At 49.8% G+C, this 23,585-nt stretch overlaps 5 protein-coding genes across 5 annotated transcripts; 2 read left to right on the top strand and 3 right to left on the bottom strand.

Moving 5' to 3' along the window:
• Positions 1–754: 754 nt before the first annotated feature.
• Positions 755–1,222, top strand: SCP_1102900 (hypothetical protein; the record flags this gene model as incomplete). The annotated part of the gene is made up of 1 exon (XM_027762725.1): positions 755–1,222. One exon carries the CDS (start codon positions 755–757, stop codon positions 1,220–1,222), a length of 468 nt encoding a protein of 155 aa, XP_027618526.1.
• A 4,583-nt stretch (positions 1,223–5,805) lies between these two features.
• SCP_1102890 (Versicolorin reductase) lies at positions 5,806–7,053 on the bottom strand (the record flags this gene model as incomplete). Its single annotated transcript, XM_027762724.1, has 9 exons — positions 5,806–5,846; positions 5,911–6,016; positions 6,070–6,113; positions 6,168–6,236; positions 6,310–6,375; positions 6,438–6,464; positions 6,527–6,640; positions 6,691–6,736; positions 6,796–7,053. The coding sequence occupies 9 exons, from the start codon at positions 7,051–7,053 to the stop codon at positions 5,806–5,808; spliced, it is 771 nt and encodes a 256-aa protein (XP_027618525.1).
• Positions 7,054–9,704: 2,651 nt separating this feature from the next.
• Positions 9,705–17,734, bottom strand: SCP_1102880 (hypothetical protein; the record flags this gene model as incomplete). Its single annotated transcript, XM_027762723.1, has 24 exons — positions 9,705–9,758; positions 9,811–9,857; positions 9,912–9,966; positions 10,037–10,118; positions 10,641–10,737; positions 10,794–11,250; positions 11,306–11,338; positions 11,401–11,614; positions 11,665–11,745; positions 11,795–11,894; positions 12,355–12,385; positions 12,438–13,003; positions 13,057–13,237; positions 13,294–13,647; positions 13,702–13,857; positions 14,819–14,943; positions 14,997–15,143; positions 15,203–15,293; positions 15,360–15,662; positions 15,716–15,758; positions 16,373–16,601; positions 16,660–16,861; positions 16,920–17,428; positions 17,482–17,734. 24 exons carry the CDS (start codon positions 17,732–17,734, stop codon positions 9,705–9,707), a joined length of 4,410 nt encoding a protein of 1,469 aa, XP_027618524.1.
• A 513-nt stretch (positions 17,735–18,247) lies between these two features.
• Positions 18,248–20,201, top strand: SCP_1102870 (hypothetical protein; the record flags this gene model as incomplete). Its single annotated transcript, XM_027762722.1, has 6 exons — positions 18,248–18,888; positions 18,964–19,210; positions 19,273–19,306; positions 19,373–19,656; positions 19,718–19,897; positions 19,956–20,201. The coding sequence occupies 6 exons, from the start codon at positions 18,248–18,250 to the stop codon at positions 20,199–20,201; spliced, it is 1,632 nt and encodes a 543-aa protein (XP_027618523.1).
• A 2,767-nt stretch (positions 20,202–22,968) lies between these two features.
• Positions 22,969–23,172, bottom strand: SCP_1102860 (hypothetical protein; the record flags this gene model as incomplete). The annotated part of the gene is made up of 1 exon (XM_027762721.1): positions 22,969–23,172. The coding sequence occupies one exon, from the start codon at positions 23,170–23,172 to the stop codon at positions 22,969–22,971; it is 204 nt and encodes a 67-aa protein (XP_027618522.1).
• Between the last annotated feature and the right edge of the window lie 413 nt (positions 23,173–23,585).

Genomic DNA, 23,585 nt, shown 5'->3' with positions numbered 1-23,585 from the left:
CGCCGGAGGATCTCGGGGAGAAGACTGACCTTTTCCTGGAAGGGAGGGAAGCGGGATGGGTCGGTGGTCAGCGGGAGCTGTATCACGCGGAGGCAATTGGGGAGGAAGCTCACTTGTGCGTTGGGATTCGCGGCGGGGTGCTAGGTGGGGGATACGGTGCGTCAGCATGGGGGGCATAGAAGGACAGAAGGACGGAAGGACGGAAGGAACGCACTGGGAGGGCGGCGGCGAGGCCGGCGAAGACGACGACGGCGAGGAGAGAGACGAGCTGGAAGTTCATTTTGTGGGCGAGGCGAGGGGGGAATGAGAGGTGGGAAGGGGCAGGATGATGGGCAGATAACGGGACGCCCGCTTTAAAGCCTGGGCGAGCGAGGCCAGGAACGCCCAGTCAGCGCGAGTGGACGGCATCGATTGCTCCACGTCTCCCAGTACACATTCATTCCCTCCTCCCCGTCGTCCCTCTGCCCACCAATGGGACCACTCCAGCACCCGCTCCTGCGAACAGCTCGGCCGTGTGTGTCTCTCCGCGGCCAGCGCCGGACTCCCACCGTGCGCCTGCCCCGCATGACTCAGCGCGAGTGATTGGAAGACGCGATGCAACACTGGCTTTGCACGCACGCGTGCGCTGGCACCGCGCGACGTCTGGCTTGCTTCACGCTCCCTTACTGACAGAACGTGCATCCTTCGGAGCGACGGCGAGAGCATCGTGTCGTGATCTGCCTCCGATCAGCTCCCGCCCAGATCAGGCACACAGATGCACCCCCTTCGCTGTCCGCCACCCTCCGCCTCCGCCACTGCTCTGCACCCTGCCACTACCGCCCATCTCGCGGCACCCACTCGCGCACCAGGCAGCGCTGCGGGCGGTACGCCTTGCCCTGCCAGCAGTGCGCAGTGGGTCGAGACACAACTCCAGAGGCTGCGTCCCTGGAAAGCGGGCCTGGCAACCCCATCAACCGCGCGAACGGCGACGAGCGTGCCTGACCGCACCGACCGACAGCGGCGCCTCCCCGTCACTACTGGCCCATCTCAATTTCACACTGGCGCTTCGACTTCGCTGTTGCCTCTGCAGATGCCAGCGGGACCGCTCGGCCGCCCATGGCGATTGCAAATTGACGCGTCCCCGAGTGCGCGCTGTGGATTCGTGCTCTGGCCCTCCGCCCCTCCCTATTTCGGACGTGGCACGGGCGCGGTGCGCACAGGAACAGGGGCGCAGACGAGGTAGTAGATGGTCCGCCCCGCCTCTTCGACGTCCACTCCCAGCTGCGCAGGCGGGAGGATCGCTACATCCTCCGCCCCGCGCGGACGGAAGCTGCTAACCCCCCGCATCCTCCGATCACTATAGGACTCGCGTTCCCCGACGGGCTATGTATACAACGTCGTGAGAGTCGGTTTCGCCGCTAGAACCTGCCCCGAGTTACAGGTCCCGCAAAGCCGATATGTACACGTATATATATATATACAGATATACTGATGTACCGATATCTGCTCGCGTGCGCTCTTTCCCCTGCGTTGATCTCTCTCGTAGGTGTGGTGCGCTGGAACCTACAGGCAGCGGCCCCGATCCTCATCCATCTGATCACATGCGGAAGATCGACCGACTGACTACCTTCGAGCTGTTGGTAGGTAGTACTTGACTTTCGTTTGCGCGCTTCGGTCACCTCGGACCTCGGGCGCAGCACGCGTGCCAGTTTATTGCTGTTTTCAGAAGTCTTGTCGCGCGGCCAAATACACACAAATTTCCGCTTGGACGACCTCTAACTTCGAACGCGGATATCTCTTCAACGGCTGGGCCGTTTCTCTCGATTCTTGCATTTTCGGACTCTCCTGGTCAGCGCGCAGGGCATGGTATCAAGAAACATACATATTCGGACCGTTCAATACTCACGGATCTGGTGGTCATCGCACTAGCTCAGAACTGACTTCCCGTGCGGCAGACAGTCCCAGTACTGGAGAAATTGTTCCGAGAGGACTTCTTAGGATCATAGAGAGGGCATGGTATGCAATTTGAAGGTAAGCGTGTCCTGATTCTTACTGTGGGATCCAATCTGTGATCACAGCACTAGGACCCCATTGCCAGATGGTCAAAAACATTCCCCGGTTTGCATTTTTCATGTCTTACATGTTTTATGTTGATATCTGGATGGTTTTAAGTGAGCAGCAGATGGTAGAACACACTCAGGATGGTGGAGGTCATGCCGCAGTTGGTATGATACTCAAGCCCTTGAATCCATTATTCCTGATCTTCAGCACTGTCATCCTTCATTCCTGATGCACACATGAATCCTATATGTAGTCTATACACAAAATACACTGGAATCTTTGACAGTAGCCTGAGTTCTGTAACCCCCTGATATGCACTATGCAGTCTGAGATAAATCACATACAATCCAGACCCTCTCAGGCCACAAATGCATATCCCTGCCCTGCCTACCATACTACCAGAGGGTCTCCACCACCTTCCGATGTTCTCCGACCCATCCAACGATGACAAACTCACTTCTGAGCCAGAAGGAAGCTGCTGAAAATGGCGAACAGAGATAGCAGAGAAAGGGTATATCTGTTGGTACCATGCCCTGTGCGCTGACGAGGAGAGTCCGAAAATGCAAGAATCGAGGGAAACGGCCCAGCCGTTGAAGAGATATCTGCGTTCGAAGTTAGAGGTTGTCCAAGCGGAAATTTGTGTGTATTTGGCCGCGCGACAAGACTTCTGAAAACAGCAATAAGTTGGCCAACCCTCTCAAGGATCGAGGTTAATATTGTCCGTGCTTTGTCGGAGAGCGTCGTGCACTCTCCGTGGCCAGATCGGATACGACGCATGTAAATAAGCGCACGTTGCGCGACCTCTACGTTTAAGCTTTAAGGCTTGTGTGCGTCGCAGAACGCACGAACGCGACTGGGGCAGGGAGTAGGGACCAGTGGAGGTGGTGACGGGATACAGAGCACCCTGAACACCTAGACCTAGAGAATACGCTGGGCTCAGAGTCAACAAAATTGCAGCAGTCAGTCCGAGCTAGCCTAGGCACTGGGCGGCCTCGTCGGAACATCGAGAAACGCGAGTCGGTGAGGATAGAGAGCATACCTCCTTGGCCTGTCGTCGTGTTGTCGCGACTTGCACTCACCGGCAGGGAACTCGATAGAGGGAGAGAAAGAGAGAGGAAGGTGGAGGGTGCAAAGCGTTTGGGGCTGTCCCTGTGCCCAGTGTTTTCTCGAGAACGCCGCACTCTGTGCGATGAAGGCTCATGGTCCCGTAGACGATGTAATACACAGGTCGGCGCTGGACATGGGCAGAGGTGATGATGAATGGAGAGAATAGACAGAAAGAAAGATACGCGGTTGGACTCGATCGCAGTCAAGCACGGTAAAATACGGGAGGACGAGGGCGCTCGGCCACTCCCGGACCATGGAATTGTGCTCCTGTCCTTGATGATCACAGGCATGCAGCTGTCTCGCGCTGCGCGCAGGATTGTATCGGATCAGCATAAGCTGACTCGAATAAGTACACTCGCCGACAATGACTAGCTTTGGACCGCTCGATGTGCAATTCCTTCTACCGGGTGAGGGCGATAGAAGAGTTGTCAACACTTCTTCCATGATAAAGTTGCTGCGTCCAGAAAGACTTCTTTGACGAGAACATTGAGCGTTATTGAACACTCATCTAGATCTATTCAAGGTGTTCAACTCGCGAGTGTCACGAGTTGTCACACCGCGTCAACCGCCACCGCGGCGGCGAACGCGTACCTCTCACAATAAATCATTGTTTTGCCCACCTCCCGTGTTCCACGACATAACCAACTCTTCCGATTGGCCTCCCAAGGTCCAAGAGGTCGTTCATCTGCTCACCCAACCTCTTCCCAATTATATTTCTACCGGGCCATGGCCTTTCGTCTCCCCACTCGCTTCTTATCTCTTGAACGAGTTCAGTCAGGATGCGCCGCGTCAACGAGCTTTACAGCACAAAGGACAGCCTGTGTCGCGTCTCAATAAGGTATTCGACCTAGTCCTGTCAACTGTGGCGGCTCTTCGCGAGCTCGAATCTCTCGAAGACGGTGGCCCCGCTCGACTCACCGTTTCTCTGTGGTCTTTGTTCTTCAAAGGGATCGGAATATATAGCATGCTCACCAGAGTGTTGCTACATGTTCGCGTATTTTTATTTCCAGGATTGCTCGATCCTGATTTTTGCGCTGCTCCAGGGACGAAGTCTCGTTCGTTCTACGGCAGTTATCGCTGCTACGGCGCTCGGCGCCCATCGGTCATCGATTCATCCCTAGTTCGTACTAACTGTGTGGCGGTCTACACTCGGATTGCTAGTACACGCTGGATCCTCGCGTTCCCCATTCACGTTGGCGACAACCCGGCGAGTGCATGCACGCCTTCTGTGGCGTCCGGTGCCGGGTGCAGCTGCCTGGGTCGGAAGGGTGACCAGCTCCGACCGGCACAAAGTGCGAGCTGGGCAAGCCTGAGTGTGCGCTCGTCGAACGCAGGCGTCGCGTGGAGGTGGGTGAGCTCGAGGTTGGTGTATGTCTGTTCCTGTTCGGGTGCGTGTGCGTGACGTCCGTTGTAGCGGCTGTAAAAACCGGCACGGCATGAGGCGTGCTTGTATTTATCTCACATGACGTAGTTCTCACTGCTGCCGACTCGAGCGGACGCGCAGCTGTGGGCTTGCTCAGAAAGCCTTGCAATATCAACTGTTGACGCAGCAACTCCAGCCAGTAGGAGCTGCGGAGAATATGACGATTACGCTGTCGACGACGACGGTGAGCTAGTGTGTCCGGTATTTTTCCACCTCGTTCGTCAAATTTTCGATCTTCGATCTTTGATCAGCGCCGGTTGTTAACAAGTATTTTATTTTGCAACCGCAGAAGTCGCACACGGTGCGTACGTAGAGGTGCGTTTGTATTCCGTGCCGACATGCTATGTAGTGGACGAGCAATTCAAGAATGCACCGAAGCATCCCGCGGACGTGCTATATATACCCGCGAGCTACCCAGTTCGTCTGCCTCGATCTTGCGGCTCTCTATGAGGACGTCGTCGACCGTGGTGAGGTATCATAGATCTGGAAGATCTGCGGCAGCAGGGATGCGAATGAGAAATTCGACCAATACAATACAGGTGCGGATATTTCCAATCCTGAACCCACATGCAGACATTTGAGGCTTAGGTCATGATACATAACACACCGCACACCGCGCAGACAGACGGGAACACACAGTGCTCTGGCTGGCACGGCACGAAACCGTAGCCTGGGCGACGGTGAATTATTACGCGACCTCTGCAGTGCTGAAGCTTGTGCTTGTGTAATATTTATCCGCGTGCTTGTCACTGTTCTGTGTCCTTAGCATCCTGCCGACTGGATACGCTCACTGCCTTGATGAATGCGCTTGCGGTTGCAATGGGTGCGTGCCGGCGAGCGTACCAATTTTCTGCGCTTTGGCGCCGGAATCTACGCGTCTGGGACACGTCTTCGAAGGTAACGTCTCTTCGTATTTGTTGCGCGCGATTGGCTCCCCCCCATATGAGATGGTTCCGTTAGGACCTTTATCAACGGGTCAATGACTACGTCGCACAGACGGGCGGTTCGTCGTACAAATCGACGCTTCTCAGTGAGCTCATCATGAGGGAGGATCTCATGCATGATCGTTGTGCAGAGTACGCGAGCAATCCATGCAGCATATTCACAAAGCACGAACACGCAGAACAGAACCACCAAGATAAGTCTGATTCGTACACTCGATCTGCAGCCGTACGAGAGTTGACGTACTCGAACAATTACAATGGAGCTTAGCTGATAGCTCTCCGGACGTGACCTCAGTCAAAGAAAACGCCTCCGTTGATGTTTATGCATTGGCCTAAATATCCCATATTTCGATCAGCCGATCCCGATAGCCACCTCCGCCAAATTGAGCTACTCACCGCTGACGAACTGAGACTCTGGTTTCACGAGGTAGGAGACCAGTTCTCCGATGACAGAGGGCTCTGCGCTTGGAGTATCCTTCCCGAGACCAAGCGTGTCGACGACCTAAACAGCCATGATAAATCGCGTCTCACTAGTAACAAGAGTGGGCTACTTACCGTGGTTGAATTTTTCTCCCTCGCAACCTCATTCGACTCCGTCACTATTCAGAAAGACTTGTCAGGACCTATAACTGCGCATCAACATTTGAACGCACCGAGCGGCGTGTTAATTATCCCAGGAGCATAGCTGTTGACAGTTATGTTGTGCTTCGCCCATTCGAGCGCTACAAGACGGTTTCAAGCAAGAATACGAGCTTAGCTGTGCTCTTCAATGTGAACAAGAAAGTCAAGGCGCACCACAAGTTTGAGTAAGTCCCCGCACTGCGAATTTTGATGCGGCGTATACAGAAATATTGGTCATTCCTGGCCATGCAAAGTGCTCATGAATGCGAGTGTCTTTGTTGGCACCTACTTTGCAGACCTACCCCTCCTACCGGCCGTGGAACAAGCGCCTGGAGATGACTGATCAATGCCAGCAAAATACGCGTGTCGGACAGTCCCAAGAGCAGCTTACCTATGATTCTTCCACCTCGTCCTTGTTTGATCATCTGGAGAGCAGCATACTTGAAGCACAGGAAGACACCCTTGACGTTGACAGACATAATGCGATCATATTCTTCGACAGAAGCTGCGGCCGCCGATAAGTATCACAGTTTTTGAAGCAGACAGCACACACACTCTCGACGACAGGCTTCGCCAGGGCGATGCCTGCGTTTGCGACCATCTGGCAGTCAACAAGGTATTCAGAATATGCGGTGCTTCGCTTAAATCCCGAATGCATACAACGTCCAGTCCGCCAAGTGTCTCTACGACCTTGTCAACCACGGTCTTCACGTCGTTCTCATTCGATACATCCCCAGTCACGGCGAGAGAGCGTCTGCCCTTCTGCCGTATCTTCTCGGCAAGCGCCTTGAGCGATTCTGCCATTGCAGGAATGTCGTTCACGGCAACGTCAAATCCATCGTCTGCAAGACGCAAGGCGACGGCCTCTCCGATTCCCCGAGAGGCACCTGTGACAACTGCGATGCGGGTGGTAGACATCGGTAAAGAGAGAGAGAGATGAAAGAACGTCACTCTGGACTGAGTTTTGAGGGGGGTCCCTGTGTAACTAGTTCAGTGTCAGCAGAATGCCGGCGTAGCCTGTTAAAAGTTCTCGTGACCCCAGTTCGTCAACGGTGGTTGGGTAATCCGCGGGGGTTTTAGTCTGGCCTGAGAAGATACGTATACTCTGTTGAGGTCGTAGTTCAAGGAGAAGCACCGGCGGTGTTACCAGATGACCTTCGACTGTGCATGTTCAGAGAATTCGGCGGTCGTTCCTCCATTTCTTCTGACATAGCTCCTGCTCGCAAATAGTCCGGGAATGTGGTTTCAGCTAACGAAAATACACCAACGTCGGTGACTCACTCATAACATGTCAATACCTCAAGGATATGTGGGTCTACCTCCCGACAGTCTGAAAATAAGTATGGTGGTTGTATGGAATGGGGGTGAGGAACAGAACCCTCGTGATGCTAACTTGTGATGCAATGACTGTGGGCGGCCGAGACTGTTATGATGTGTCCGAAGCGCCATGGCCTAGTATTTGTACAAAGATTAACTTGTAGTTTCGGGACGCAAACAAACAGCAACGTGACTCTTCGCGTTCAACAGGTACCGGGTCAGCGTGTCAACCTACTTCCCGTTCTTCGAAGCACAACCGTGTGCTACGACGTACGTAAGCGTACGTACTACTAGAGCGTATTTGAGGAGACCTAGACACAGTGGAGCTCCACTGTGATTTGGTGAAGGCTGGTGAAGTCGAAACCATCTGCTTATGTAACCGTCAATTCTTAAAGGCTACGTACGCTGCTTCTCAGCTCTAACCAAAAGTCTTTCATAAAATGTTCAACTTACCGACCGTCGTCTCTCTTTTACTCCTCGCAGTGCCAAACACAGTGTGCTCTTCACTCTGTGTGACGTTAGACTCCGCTTCGACCTTCTCGTGTGTGGTCTTGACGGTAAGGACTGCCATCAGGAACTTGGGATAGCTCCATAGGCTCCATATGGTAGCGGACGGAGCCCCGGAGTGATGGAAATCCCCCCCATCATACGGAGCAGGCCGTCTCCGTGCCGTGCCGGATGGAGATCACATCTCTGCATGGAGCTGGACGGAGACAGCACGTGGCTCGTGGGACATACTCGCGAGCACCAGGGACAGGCTCAAGTTGTTGGATATTCTCAGAAAATACTCATAGAGCATGTAGGAAGAGATATCAATGCTGTCTAGATACATCTGCTTGCTTGGGGCCTTTAGCTCTCTCTGTCTGTAGCTGGCATCTCCATGCGAAGGTACAATCTCCATCCAGCTCCGGATGGAGCTGAGGAGATCTATCCTCCATCCGGAGGAATCCCGATTCCCTGATGTGGAATGCAGGACAGCTACATCAGGAGATAAATGCTGGGTGTTCAGTATGCTGTCCCGAAATGGAGTGGGCGGTGCCATCACGTGCACCTATGTCAGCACCTAGCACTCCGACTTGCACGCAATTCGCCAACTAACAACTTTGCAATCTGCACTAACTACATCAGGAAAACCTTGATTTTACTTTAATCCGCTTTAGTGACTTATCCAAGTCAACAATCCCAGTAAGGGAATTAAGTGTTAGATTTTAATTAAAGTCCTTTCTTGGCTCTACTTAGTTGTCGTTAGTAAGTCAACAAAGTGGTTATGTGGTTGAGCTACTGGAGCAAGGCTATCAAGCACTTGTAATTAAGGGGTTAAACCCAATAACTTAACTAAGGTGTATACTCCGAAAGTCACATAAGTAAGAATGAAGTGATCAAGTCTTATGTCGCATTAAACATGTAAGTAAGGCACTAAATCCGGCAATTCACCTAAGGTGGATACGAGGAAAGTAGAGCAAGTAATGATAAAGCAACCAAGTCATACAAGAGCGCTATCGTCAATGACAGCTGCACAAGTATTGACAACTCAAATGTGATGCAAAGATGTAGGTCGACATCGGAGGTCTGCCAGAACGTGCCATGCACTACTCTCGGCCTCCCTCGTAGCCGGTGCTGGTGCCGAGGTGTTGATGGACGGGTGAAAGGACGTGCAAGGGCTCCTCCTGCTTGACCGAGATGTGATCAGTGGCATCGGCCAGTGTGGGGGAAGGTGCAGGAAGCTGGGTGCACTTCCCGTGGATGGGCGTCCGTGCTCACCGCTACGTTTGCGATGCTCACCGCGTCCACTCTTGCGACGCCCATCAGCCATGCTGAGGACAACATCGTCAGCCCACAGATCACGTACCCCACCACGGGCACGGTGTGGATTCCGTTCACCAACCAAACTGTCACCTGGGACAAGTTGCGCCCTTGTTGGCAGTGGTCATGCTAGCATGGAGCAATGTGACCTCATGCATTGTGCACTAGATGGTCAGCAGATTTGTTAGGAGAGTCGGTTGTTCTTGCAGATAGAACGTAAGCGACTTGTGATAGCTACCACGATGGTCAATGCGTGCTACAGATTGAGCAAAGCTAACACTTACATCTCGATGTTGGCAACCCGAATGATCACATCCTCGAACTGGTTGTGCTCCCAAGCATCTGCCGAGCGTTCAATCATTGCTAATGCCACATTGTCCTAGTAAAGACTGTTAGCTGAGGTTCGATACAGATATCAGAATGCTACCCACAAACTCATCATACTTAACCTAGAGGAAAACCAGCTCTGGCCAGAGATGGGCCTGTTCAGCGGCTTTAATGACCTACATGAAATCACTATTAGGGGCAGAGAATGGTGAAGGAAACATAACACACCTTGGGGATATTAATGCGAGAAACAAAGAGCTTGAGATGCTCCATGACTGAAGATATGTTATTATAGATGTTTCCAGCCATGTCAAGAAATTCCTACTCACATTTCTCGGGTCTGTACTTGCCGTAAAAGGCTGAGAGCTCAGTGAAGATACCCATCTGCAGATGACCACGATCAGAAGACTATCTGTCAATGAAAATCGATGCCTTATGTGTGCTCTCTCCAGACTGAGGCCAGCTTCCAGAAGGGCAAGAAGTTAATCGAAATGCCCTCGACGCTCGTACAACTGAATGAGACCAGCGAGTTCCTCCTGTGAAGGTGATCAATGCATCAGTAAATAATATACAGGTGACTGGCTAGGAACATATGGCATGCACAATGATATTAAGACCACAATTTTGGGCCTGCAGACCGCGTCAGTGCAACACGAGAAGATCCGTGATAACATGCACCAAACGGAATTCGGCCTTCTCGATACATGCAGCATGCACTTGCTTCCATACTCTTTAATTGTCATTAGGAACATATGCCTCTCCGACAGACTGAGAGGTACTGACTGAGTGTTTCTGGCCTTTCACGCACTTTTCACCGCAGCCTGGTTCTCACTGAGATAGATGACCATCGTTACAAGCCGGGCCCAATTGGAGATACTTGTGAAGAGCAACTTCGCCGCCTGGTAAAGTTCATCCTCAAAACACTTCTCTCCGACCTCAAGAATGTCGGCAACATTTGTCATAGTCAAGAAGTCCTTCATATCGTGCAGACGATCGGTCTTTCCATAGGTGTACGCCAACTCCATGTCAATTTTAGGCTCGCGCAGAGTCTTGCGCACCATTTGGAGGTACTTGGCGAGGTCGTCTTACCCGCATGACTAGCAATCTCGATGACTTCGGTGTAGTTCGAGGAATTCTCAGCCTTGATGTACGAATCTGCAAATATTTATCTGGGATTAGCACCTGAAATGTTCAGACCCAGATTGACTCACCGATGGCATCCTTGATTCGCAGACCGTCGAGCTGTGCCTTCACCAGCCTGCTCCATACCTTGGGCCTGTTAACCTTAATGGCATACTCGGTGCCGCGGTCCAGGAACACAATATGCTCGATGAGCACATTGATGGCCATGGCATGTTGCTCATACTTCTTGTATATGAGGAATGCCTCCTCATACAGACCATGGTCGGTCACAATCTTGGCAATCTCAGCAATATCGTAGTTCTTGAGCTTGTCAATGTATCCAACAACTTTGCCTTTGTCTGCGTGAATGGCTGTCAACACCATCAAGTTCTGGAGGTTGCGATTGTCGCTGAATGGTGAAGGCTCGAGGATGAGCTTCTCGAGCAGCTCGATCAACTCAATGGGAAGGTCTGCCATCAAGAACGCTTTCCCAGTTACGGACACATCATCGGGGTCCGTGGACTCAGGAAGGGCAGTCGCAATGATCTAGTTGTAGTGAAGTCAGTAGGGAGATCAGACGAAAACAACGTGGAAATCTCACCTGATCCATCAGCTGATGACGATGCATGTTGTCCTGTCTCGGGTGCGGGGGGAGCCCGTGTGGGCATGCATATATGCAAAAGTGGGGAAACGCACCTGAGCGATGATGACGTGGTCGGCCCATCCGTCATTGACACCAGTGGAGTCGAAGGTTCCCTTAGTGATGGAGACGCGGGGGTCATGTACGAAATTTGTGAAGACGTCGCGCATGCCTTCGGACAGCTCAATGGCGTGGAGCTGGTTCACGGAGTGGGACCAGTCTGGGTGGGCGAGAAGTGCACGGGTGAAGATGCCGGTGCCTGCACCGATCCTAGTAAAGCTGAGCGGTCAGAGAAGCAAGGATGGAGCAAGTAAACTCACTCAACAGTGTTAAGTGAGGCAGAGGCTGAGAGGGCATTGTGGATGTGGGAGAGGGTGGCAGGCTGGTACGAGGGCTGAGCACTGGAGCTGTGGAATGAGAACAGGGAAGCAAGCGCTCGGAGCGACTGACCGATCATAGAGCTCATTCGTTCCCATACCGAAGCTGACCTTGGCGATGTTGTGTACTGGGTGCTCTGCAGTGGCAAGCATGGGCACGAGGAGATGGGGGACTGACAGATCATGTTACAGCCCATGTTAGATGTCGTGCAATCTGTCGTGGATGATGACGGGAAGAATATTTGGCTGCTGTGGGGCTGACAGCCCGCATCTCATGAGAATGTCTTTTCTCTCTCTCCTCCATCTCTTTTCCCCACCATGGATGCCCCCATCTCCTTCTCCATTGCCTCTGGTCACCACATCTCCACCTTCTCCCTCACCATCACCTTCCTCCTCGTCTCCCGCACAGGCAACAGTGAGTTCATTCACCCGCCCTTGCGCTCCCCAACTCACCCTTCTCCAGAGAAATGGCCGCAGATCGAGACTGACTTGCACCTATAGGCCCAGACCATGACGCTTGATGAGATAGCGAGCTTGTTGCTTAAACATCGAGTTGTCATTCGTGATGAAGCTCATCATCGCACAGGCCCTTTGTGTACGCAATGTAGGCGAGGTACAGATCTCTGGCCTCACAGAATTTGCTGATGACCAGTGGCTCGTACAACTGAACAGTCACATTTTAACAAGGGGCAGTGGTAAGGAATGAACGAACTTACATTGTTCTCCTTCAAGAATGTCTCGGGATTGTTGTTCGATTCAATATAGATCTTTGCGAGCGCATTGTACACAGCAGGGTCTTGGCTTCCCGCCTGCATGTGTGCCTCCAACCACGGAAGGATTAACTTCAGCCTGTTCATTGTCTCTACCTCATTCACGAGTTCATTGATGGGGAAGTTGCCAGGGACAGAAGCAAGCAACGACTTGACGGTTGTCTCATCACAGTCGACATCCAAGAGACCCCCAATGACCTGCGGCGTCCTGACCGAGTTGACACGTTGAACATAAACCTCAATGAAGCTGGTGAGACCATTCTGATACAGGTACAGCACAAGGTCATAAACGAAGTCGAACTGGTCGCAGATGATGATGAGGGGTAGCTGGTCCGAAAGCTTGGCCTCCTTCAGAAAGTTCTTGACTTTCTCCGGGTTGTAGTAGTTGCCCTCACGACAGATGCGTTCAACCTCACGAATTTGGCCTGTACGAGTGGCCGCCTGAATGTATTTGAAGTGAACCTCGGAATCCTGGCTGAGATTGACGATGGAACCAAGGTAGTAGTATAGGTCTGGTCGTAGAGTGTCAGTGTCCAATAAAATGATATGTATAGAGCGAGATTACCTTCGAATGACTTAAACTTCTCAAACAACTCGATGAGCTTGACAGGGCCAAGGATATCTGAGTACTTCGTAGTGATCTGGACAACAACCTGCAGGTTCTGCCGAATGTTGATACGAAGTATCTCTCCCATGCAAGCCAATGACTGCTCAGTAGTAAGGCGACTGAAGTAGCTGACGAGCCACTAATGGACGAGTGAGTAACAAGTGCAATGAAAAGCGAGACACGGCAAATACTCACATCGATCTGGAACACGTTCGCATGCACGATAACGCTTGATGTTCCCCAAGTCCTCGTAGTGCTCGAGAGCCTGCAGACTAAAATATGAGCAAGAGCAATCAATCGCCATGAAAGTCTACGAACTCGCTGCATTAAACCAGCCTTCTCGCAAAGGTTGGCAATTCGTGGACGGTCGTAGTGCGTGAACATCTCATTACCGAGAATGGCATCCACGACTTGAGGGGCGTGAATCAGGTTCATCTCCAGCAGATGAGTCTGGAGATGAGCCTGCTCAGGCTTGTTCTCCTTCAGTGCATCGAGTAAGAATGACGCCGCGGGCTGGATCATGTTTTGCGACATGAAGATGTCCACCACCTGAAGAGGGAGTGAGCTCAGTAATAGAACACTCGAAGTAGACAGAAAACTCACCCACTCGACATCCATGAGCGGACCTGAGTCATCGTTGACGAACTGCGCAGAGAACTCAGCACCCTTCTCGGGGTTGGTTCGCATGACGTGTTGGAGCAGGCCAACAAAGTTTGGGGTGTATCCAACCTTCTTCGCATAAAGAACAATCTTGTCCATCTGTCCACATGCCATGCTTCACTTTCAGCCCTGCGTAACTTGCATTCCATCATATTTGCAAGCATGCAAGCACGATGTGCGAGGCCCTCGATGCAGTCTGTGCACCAGCTCTCGTAGTCGAGCCAGTCATCCATGCTGCGCAGGAGGGTCTTGAGGTGGTGCACCTGCCACTTCTCTTTGGCAAGCATGAGTGCAGCATGCTGGATGTGTTCGAGCCTTCTCGCGCTTGCTGCAATCTCATTCGCGGTCACGCACAGCATCAAGTGGGTTAGCTAATTTGCGACTGATTTGTCACCTACAATCAGCCATGGCTGGCAAGTGAGATATTTGACAGCAAGAAGTGAAGGGTGCACATACCTATGCCATGAGAATAAGAGACTGCAGACCAAGAAAAGGGATTGGGATAAATTGAGACAACCGACAGCTATGACAGTATTTCAAATGCATGGTGGTCGGTGAACTTATTGACGTAGAAAGCACGGAATGCATCCAGTGAGTTCTTATCTGTAATGTCCCGTGATACACGCCCATCGCCATACACTGGGATCAAGTGTGCTGCACGTATAATGGAGTCGACATGTATCATGGATATTACAGGTGCACCCTGTTCATCAGTTTCTGGTTGGACGATCCACATGCCTGTATCTTCATCTGGCTGATCACACACACACTGAAACCAATGGATGAGGGCACAGGGATATTGATGGCCTGCATGCTTGAAAGAGAAGAGCAAGCGTATACGAACAACGTCAATACTGAGCATACCAGCGAGATTGGGGTCACGATTGACGAGGGCACAATCAAAACGTGGTGTATGACGACACCACACTGGATTTGCCCGAAGGTGTTCGCGATGCATTCCGCCGATGCCACAAGGATCACTCAGAGCATAGTATGTTGCGGCGGCTGAGTAGTGAACGGAAATCTTGCCTTTGAGTGTTGGACATTCGCTGATACTGACATCGGATGCAGAACGCGGGTTGTTAGGATTCAATTGGTCGTACAGAAATCGTCGGATCAGTTCAGGAAGCTCAGGTTGGTTGATCTGATGTGCAAGTTCAGCAAAACCTCTGGGATGTCGCTGTTCTGTTGGGCTTGGTCAATAGAGTCACATAAGGATAGAGTCAATCGTCACGCACGAACAGTCGCTGCTAGATCAACGTACACAAGAACTGTTGGGCCAGGGACACTGCCATCATCGTCCTGCTGCTCGTCAGGGCCCAGTGGCTTGGACACATGGCAGTCAGCTCCTATATTGATGTCTTCAGTCTCGGTAGGATCAGCATCTACGAGATCTTTTGATTTTTCAGCATATGGAGTAAAACGGTGTAAAAACTTGACTTACAAATCTTGCAGAATGCATTGGAAAGCCATGAACCCTTCAGCATACCACGCTTGGTAAAGTCAACATAAGCTGCAGCAAGCTTATCGATCCTCTGATTTGTTCGCAGCATCTGGCCTAGAGCCTGGTATCTGCTTGATCAGCGCCAAGGTTCCTTTACCGCTTTGATATGCTTAGATTCAGTAATGGATGAGCACAGCCCATTCGGGCTTGCAAATTCCCAGATTGAGAACCTGTAGTGGCAGAGAGAATGCTGCTGAGGAAGTGAGATACCATCAGGTTGAACACCGCAAGTCTCAAAAATCTTCCGGTAGTAATGAAACCGATCCAGAGCATCCTGAAGTGCATCAAGTGTTTGCTCAGTGTGAACGTTGCGCTGTGCGATATAACAGAAGTCGAGGAAGGCTTGGATGGCCCACACCATATCCTCGGGGACGTACTCGGCAATGGCAGGGAGATAAACCTAGCATACATGTATAAGTTTGCTCATGTTTTAAGTAGCGGAGAACGACAGACCTTCATCAATGCCTTTGAATCGTCTCCTGTCCATTGTTTGAATCTATGGCCCTTGGGAAATCGTCATAGGCCAGAGAATGCAGGCACTGCTGCAATGCTGTAAAGGGTGATATGTGTCAGGCCAAACAAAAGTAATTAACGCCATAAGAACCTACCGTTGATCAATATCTGCAAGGATTCATTTCACTTCCCTCTTGCTGTGCATCAATTCAATGTATTCCTCCACCCAACTTACGAGGTGATCCTTGAATGTTCCTTTAATGATTTGATGAAGAAGATCCGGGGAGAGAAGTTCATGGATATCAGCGCGAGGGAAATCGTTTGTAAAGGGCTGTGGTAACATCAGAAAGTTAGTTCCATTTGACTCAAAATTTTCACCCATCAATCAGTTCGGGTCATTGCTCTAACATCGGCATGACTTGGTATGGATGGGTCTGCTATGTAAAGGAATGTCGATGAGACAAAATTGTGCTTACCACGATATCCCCGACAAGACCGTACTCATCCCATAATACACCGAGTTCCAGTTCTTCTACTAGAAGTTCAGTATGTTCGCGATGGCACCATCCATAGCCGGGGCCATCCAGATCATCTTTTTAAGCGGTACATCTTGAAAACCCATCAGTAACTGTGCAAAGGGAGAAACAGATGACTCACTTTGCACACCACCCAGAGACAATGCACGCAAGAAGTACCTGCTCAGGATAGTCTGCAATGTAGGGACCAAGACCATATACAACATGGCGATAGTGGCCGTCTGCACACAGCATGATCTCTGGGGTCATCATTCCAGGCTTCAAGGGCTGCAGAATTCTTGATAGTGAGGAATGAAAGAGCTGTCTGTGAAACTTGCGGAACATCGCGTCTTCGGAGAATTCTTTATCAGCTATCACCATTCAATGAATTAGCCCTATATGCAATGTCATCACGAAGAGATTCCTCACTCTTTGGAATCGCAAGAAAGCCCAGGAGTGTCACAGCATTGCGGTGTGCACGATGTACATTGTTGTGCACACCTCCAATGGATCCGTACAATGGATAGTACTCGGTTTGTCCCGTGGCAACAGAAACTGTTATTTTGTCGCTGCCAAGGATAACAGGTACAAATGCGACACCATGTGTATTTGGATCCTGTGCAATGAGATCCTAAGATTGACTGATATCAGCTACGAAGGAAAATATTCGAAGGATGAGACAAACTTACGGCTTGTCTCCAGGCCCAATCTCCAGACATAAAATTCTTCAGATGACGTTGACCATCCACAAACTCTCGTAGTGGTGCATAGTCGATCTCGCTGTCAAAGTCCGCATTTGCCATTTGATCGTGAAAGACTTCAGAAGGATTCCAAAAGTATACTTCATATTTCGCTGTCATCCATGAGGGAACGTCTCTCTCGGGACGTTGACCTTCGTATTGTAGGTTGAACGACTCCCACTTGACATCACTGAGCAGCGTTGAGTCGATTGTGTTGTATAAGTCTTCACAATTTGCAAACGGCAGATCGTCGTGATGTTGGAGTAAGCTGGCAGCCCATAGCTGAAGTATAGTATCGATGTTTCCAGCTGACATCTGCTCTCGATTATACAGGAATTCCGCAGTTTCAAAGGCTACGCGATCATAGTAAGGGAACCAATTGTCCGTTTCCGGAGCTGGGCAAGGAGGAGGGGGAGTACCATCTGGAAGATAGACTCCATTCTTATCACACGGCCTTCCTGCCAAAGGCAAAAGAGATTAGAAAAATTTCAGCCAAAGTGAATGGACGAACCGTTAATATAGGGATGGTACTCTCTTGTCACACTGACTGAATCTGGGTCCACCCTGACATGATCCTGCTCATTGCATCTGTTCTCAGATGCACTTTCATTCTCCATGTCAATATCTGAGTTATCAGCATCGCCTGCAATGTCATTGTATACATAATCTGAATGTATGGGGGACTGCAGTGATGTGTCATCTTCCTTTGCAGGATCGAAAGGGCTCGAGGGCGCAAGTGCAGAATGGCCATCTTCATCCTGCATATTGCTAGACTTACGTTCTGAACGTGATTCCTCCTCCTGGTCATCGTGAACATTTCCGTGAGAAGCTGATGGAGACTGTGGCTGATAAGAGGTGGTTATTCGTGTCTGCGCAGGAGGAGCATGAGCGTGAGTGCAACGGATGTGTTTCGTGAGTCCACCTTTGTTCTTGAACCACCGATTACAACTGGAGACATTGCAAGGGTAGTGTAGAAAACTGGGAATGTGTCGTGATCGAGGAATCAAATGGTTAGGCATTGCACTCGAGATTGTACCCAGGTAAAAGTGGGACTTTGCGAAGGATGAAGCGATTGTGTAACTTACAACAAATTGGGCTTACACTACGACAAAGGATAGTCCGAAAATGCATTTATTTCAAGTAATATTACCTGCAATATACCAAGCCGAGAACACTGCTGAATTGTTCGCCGTTAGATGCTGAACACTGTGGCAACAACCGTCGAAATGAACCATATTTCCATTCCGCCATTTTTCAGCTCACTTCATACATCTGCCATGTCTCGTCTTGCTACTCGTGCAACAAACCTTGATAAGCATCCTGGTCAGCCTGATATAAAGGCAAAAAGATGCACCCAGGCAGAGATGAAGGCGGTAAGAATTGCGGAGGAGAAGGCCAAGGAGGAGATGCAGCAGGTGCAGGTCAAGAAGTTGAAGAGGATCGCTAATCTTGAGGACAGGATGGCCGATGACACTGCTAAAATTGAGGCCAAACATGTCACGCAATCATCTCAGCAGCCTGCGAAACGTTCTCGGGCTTCAGACCCTCAAGCTCTCCAACACACCTATGCTTCTCTTGATGTAATGGAGGACGATCACGATAATGCAGGTGATCCACTTCAGGAGGTGCAGACGATGGAAAGAGCTGGACATGGAGCTGTAGGAGATGCATCTGATGCTGAAGCCTCTGAACTCACAGATATCGAGACAGAGAATGAGCACCCGAAGAAGAAAGCGAAGAAGCAGACCACCAGGAAAGCAATAGATGCAGCTCGCAAACAGAATCTGAAGGAGACCAAGAAGATAATGAAGGAGCCTGTCATCATTGAGTCGTCCGAGGATGAGGGCACCGTCAAGAAAGAAGACGCCCAACTGCATGCTGGGAACTGCAAGGAAGCCAAAGCGCCGGTGCAATCGAAGTGAGTAGTACTCACTTCTGACATGCAGTTATTGCTCACACTCGATGAAACTACCCTCTTTTATTACACCTGCAGAGATAAGAAGAGTGTCAGCGGCCTCTCTGCCAGTGGAACGATCAAGAACTGGGCGGTGAATGTAATCACTTGGAATCTTTCCTCTAAGGCTGCCGATAGCCATCCACCATCCATCTCCGGCACTTCTCAGTCTCGTACTGCCACATTCAAAATGGCCAGGACCGAGGCATCTACTTCCACCAAGGTGTCTGGGACTGTCAAAAAGTTAGCAGCTAAGACCGATGAGATCAATCTCATTGCGATTGAAGTTGGCGGTGGGATCTCCAGCGATGACGATGATGAACTTGAATGAATCATGGCTCTTTCCAGTCCGGTGAAGGGAAGAGTACGCTTGACCAGCAATGTAAGTAGTCTATACAATATTGATACCGGTACTGAGCAACCAGGTAGAGTATGGTCAAAATCGAAGATGCAGAGTTCGAACTCAATAATAAGCTGGACGATGGCACACTTGTTAAATCCAAGAAGCCGAAGTCTACCAATGCTACCAATGCTGATTTACCACCTGGCACGCTGAAGCTCTGGTGGCAGGTGTTTGTTTCGACTCTGGAGTGCTACGTGGGTACTATGCGGGATCCCTGGTCGATCAGTGATGAAAAGGCTGTGGCGGTGTTACAATGTGTTTGGGACGCAGTTTTTACCAAAGCAAAGATTGAGCACAAGGTTACTCGCGAAGATTTCGTCTGCAAACTGGTAAGTCTCTGGCGTCAAATGCATCATTCGTTCAAACATAGCTGTCCTTTTCACCTTGTAGGCCAATCAGAGGCTCTGTGAATGGTGTAACAGCTTTGGTTCGACAGTGCTTGTGGTCCTTGAGGATCTATTTGGCTCCGATGAGGATTTTGAGATGACCGAACAGCATGCAAACTTTGCGAAGGTGCTTCTTCATAAACAGCGATTTGTATGGAATGATGCTGATGGTCCAAATGAATCTGTAAGTGATTGTACTATCAAGCATTATTTTGTCCTAACACTTAGTCATTTTTTTCAAGTCATTCAGAGGTCTCTTCGGCTCACCGCTGGTCTTGCGAACGCTCGCGTACTATTACAAGTCGACTGAAGGCACGATCAACATCCCTGCTCTGTACGCTATCGAGATGGGGGAATCAAACAAGCCCTATGGTGCAATCAGGTTAGCTGCCGCTTCAGTGTGTATGATCCGCTTCTTTATGGTCCACTGCATGATACCTACTGAACTCATCTTTACTTGGTTTCACCGCTTTTCTGGCTTCTGTTAACTTCACAGCTTAGTATCTGTCTCGTCTTACGTACAATTTGGCATGATTTGCTTGATATAGCAATTTAATACTTGTTGAATTCGTCCACTTGATGTGCTTGCTTAAGCTGGTCAAGCGCAGCTGATATCTCATCTTACTACCTGGCCATTCTTAGACAAAGCTTTGCTCTTAAGTTGTTCAAGTAGAAATTAAGCCAGTCAAGTACGGAGATCAGCTTATTGTCCTTGAGATCCTTGTTTCCTTGATTAAGACGATAAAGCTGCCGTAAGCAAAATTGGAGTTTTCCTGATGTATTCAATTTTAACAAACATCATGAGCACCAGGCCTGCATACTCCACCCAGCCCATGTGTCCGCTGCAGTACATTCTTGTTCGACCCCCATTGCTAAGCATCAGGAAAACCCAACTTTCTCTTATGGACTTATTTTGGGTCTGAGAACCCTTATTTAAGGCCATAAGTGTTCAAATAAGTTGAATTTCAGACACTCAGGGAATATGCCTTAGGCGGCCTTTTTGTCCTTATGTCCTTAAATAAGGACCATAAGTCCATTTAAGTTATTTAAGTGTCCTTTTAAGAAAAAGTGGGGTTTTCCTGATGAACTGCACTGACCTCTACTCCTATCACGTCATTTGGCACATGGATGATCAATTTTGATGATTCGTCAATCTATCAATATCGCTGTAGATGCGCGTCAGCAAGACACAAGACTTGTGCCCTGTTCAATTATGTCCCCTGGGCCTGTGAACCAAGATGCACGTGCGCTCCTTGAAGTTTCCTGAGCATGCAGATGGGGCCTTCCTCTCTGTGAAGTTGCATGTGTGAACTTGCCACAGTCACCTTGACATGCACCCGTGCGACAGACAGGAGGCAAGGCGATGCTGTTCAGGTGGAGTCTCACACTCCTCTGTGCTGTCTACCTGGTCTGCCCTATCTCGCTGTCCTCCATGCACATCAGGACACATTTAAGCTCAACGAGTGCCTGTCACATTTTCAGACACAAGAGGCCTGCCACGCCATCACAATGCAGTGTGGCAGGCACACTCTTGACAGCTGTATCATGCCCTCTGCACCATGGCAATGACACATAATCTCTCTCATAGCCGGTGTCTCCCACGTCGCCGGTGCAAGCTGAGATGCTTGTGCTATTGGTATTGTGCTGTGTCTGTTGATTGTAGTTGGGTCAATGTTTATATTTTATAATGTACTCATATAGAATTAAGTGGATGTCCTGAGATCACCCTTGACACTCTCAGACACCCCAGGAGTTATGTAATTTCCTGTACCAGCCTGAGTTGTCCTCAGGGCACCTTGTGTGCTCTGAGGTGCCCTGGGAAAAGTTCAGCTTCCTCACGTGCTCTCAGGAAAAAAGTGATTTTCCTGATGATGTGGTGCATTCGATATTGGCCAGGTCGGGCAGAAATTGTAAGCCCTCAACTAGATGGTTGTGCTGCAAAGTTTGTAGCATGGCTTTGCTGATGTGTCCATACGATCGGTGCCACTCTTCCCAGGTGCGCGGGTTGTTCTCGGACACTATGTATGCACTCCCTTGTTGCAGCTTAACTGCTTGGACATGCAATAAATATAATCTACCTTTCATTTTGGCAACAGCGAGGGTTTTTCTGTGGTGATCAATTAAGATTGCGCGCTGATCTCCCATGACTGTTCAGCCACTGGCTTCGTCAAGTCTCGGTATTGAAAGTAAATTGCAGGGGGATCGTGGTGCATACAGCACATTGCACCATTGGAACTTAATTTTTCTATTTCCTACCTTACTTTCGAGCTGTACAGTTCCTCGTCCATAGGCTTGGACAGTGCCAAGTCCATTTATTGCATGATGCTCGAGAGGTTTGTAGATTAAGAATATATCACGATTTTTTGCGACATGTGATGTTGTCGCTGAATCGGCATACCAGTCATAGAAGAAATCAAAATCATCATTCCCCGAGCTAGTGCCTAAGGATACCATATCGCTATCGCGATCTTCTTTATCATTCTCATGTGCAATATGCACTCTGTCCTTGCCTTTGCTGCTGGCATCGTGCATCTGCTCAAATTTTCAGTGCTTGTATGAAGGTTCTCCAGATGATGCACCTCAATATGGGGCATTGGACAGTCCCACTCTGGAAGGCGCTTGTCCCTCCTTGTCACCACCCTTGGCCCAACAATCTTTCCCAATGTGCCCGAACTTTCCACAATTGGAACAGATGGGCTTGCCTCGGTTTCAGCATTTGTTAGCCGTGTGTCCCATCTTGTGACAGATGGAACATTTCTTGATCGAGTCTCACTTCCGCTTCTGGCTTTGGGCGGTAAGCACTTGCTCTGGCTCGACGTGCTGATTGCAGTCGAGACGGCGCCTATATTCGCCGTTGACTACAGTAATCAATTCTGGTGTCATCATTGGTGAAGAGTTTGGCTGAGAACTCATTGCGCCAGTGTACGACACCATATATGAGTCCCAGCTGCTGGGCAGGGACTTGATGAGGATCTCATTAAAATCTGCATCCATTATTTGCTTTCCCATCATCTGTAGTTGTTCGCTTATCTCCCGAAGCTTGGCGATGTGCTTCAGGATATTCATGCCTTCATCAGCATGGTAATCATAGAAAACTCGACTCAAAGCTATAATTCCATGTTGTCCTTTCAGCTCCTTTACCATGTGAAGCAGATCCCACATATGATACGCCATTGTTGCTCCTTCCATATGAATCACCTGTGCATTGTCCAGGCACATGATAATCAAATTCCTCACCCTGTGATCCTTCTCGCCTCACTTCTGAATCTCGGCATCGCGTGCTTCTCTGATATCCGGATTAGTGCTCGGCTTCAGTTTCTGTATCTCACCGGTGATGTAGCCGAGAAGTTTCTCATCCAGGAATGCAGTCATGCACCTCTTCCATGGCATCCAGTTGTCCTCCTTCAGAGGATGGATCTGATACATACTGTTCAGAATGTCCTTGTCGTCGTTCGACATTGTGTTGCCCAAAACAGGGGTAGTTTTTCTCGTATGGGTGAGGATAGTTTTATTGGTTGTTAGCAGCAGTAGGATACAAGTCCGAGGTTTAGACGGTCCCGGGGCTCATAATCTGTTGAGAATAATAGGTAATAACCTGTCGAGAATAATAGGTAATAACCTGTCGAGAATAATAGGTAATAACCTGTCGAGAATAATAGGTAATAACCTGTCGAGAATAATAGGTAATAACCTGTCGAGAATAATAGGTAATAACCTGTCGAGAATAATAGGTAATAACCTGTCGAGAATAATAGGTAATAACCTGTCGAGAATAATAGGTAAATTTCCAGAGAATGTCGCGATGATGTCTCGGATGAAGGGAAGACCTGATTACTCAGCCGGGTTCCCGAAATAGATTTCTTTATATACAT

Source organism: Sparassis crispa, assembly GCF_003851025.1.
Source record: "Sparassis crispa DNA, contig_000011F, whole genome shotgun sequence".
In the NCBI taxonomy this organism is placed as follows: domain Eukaryota; kingdom Fungi; phylum Basidiomycota; class Agaricomycetes; order Polyporales; family Sparassidaceae; genus Sparassis; species Sparassis crispa.
The sequence above is the reverse complement of the archived record's forward strand: the minus strand, read 5'-3'. Positions and strand labels throughout refer to the sequence as shown.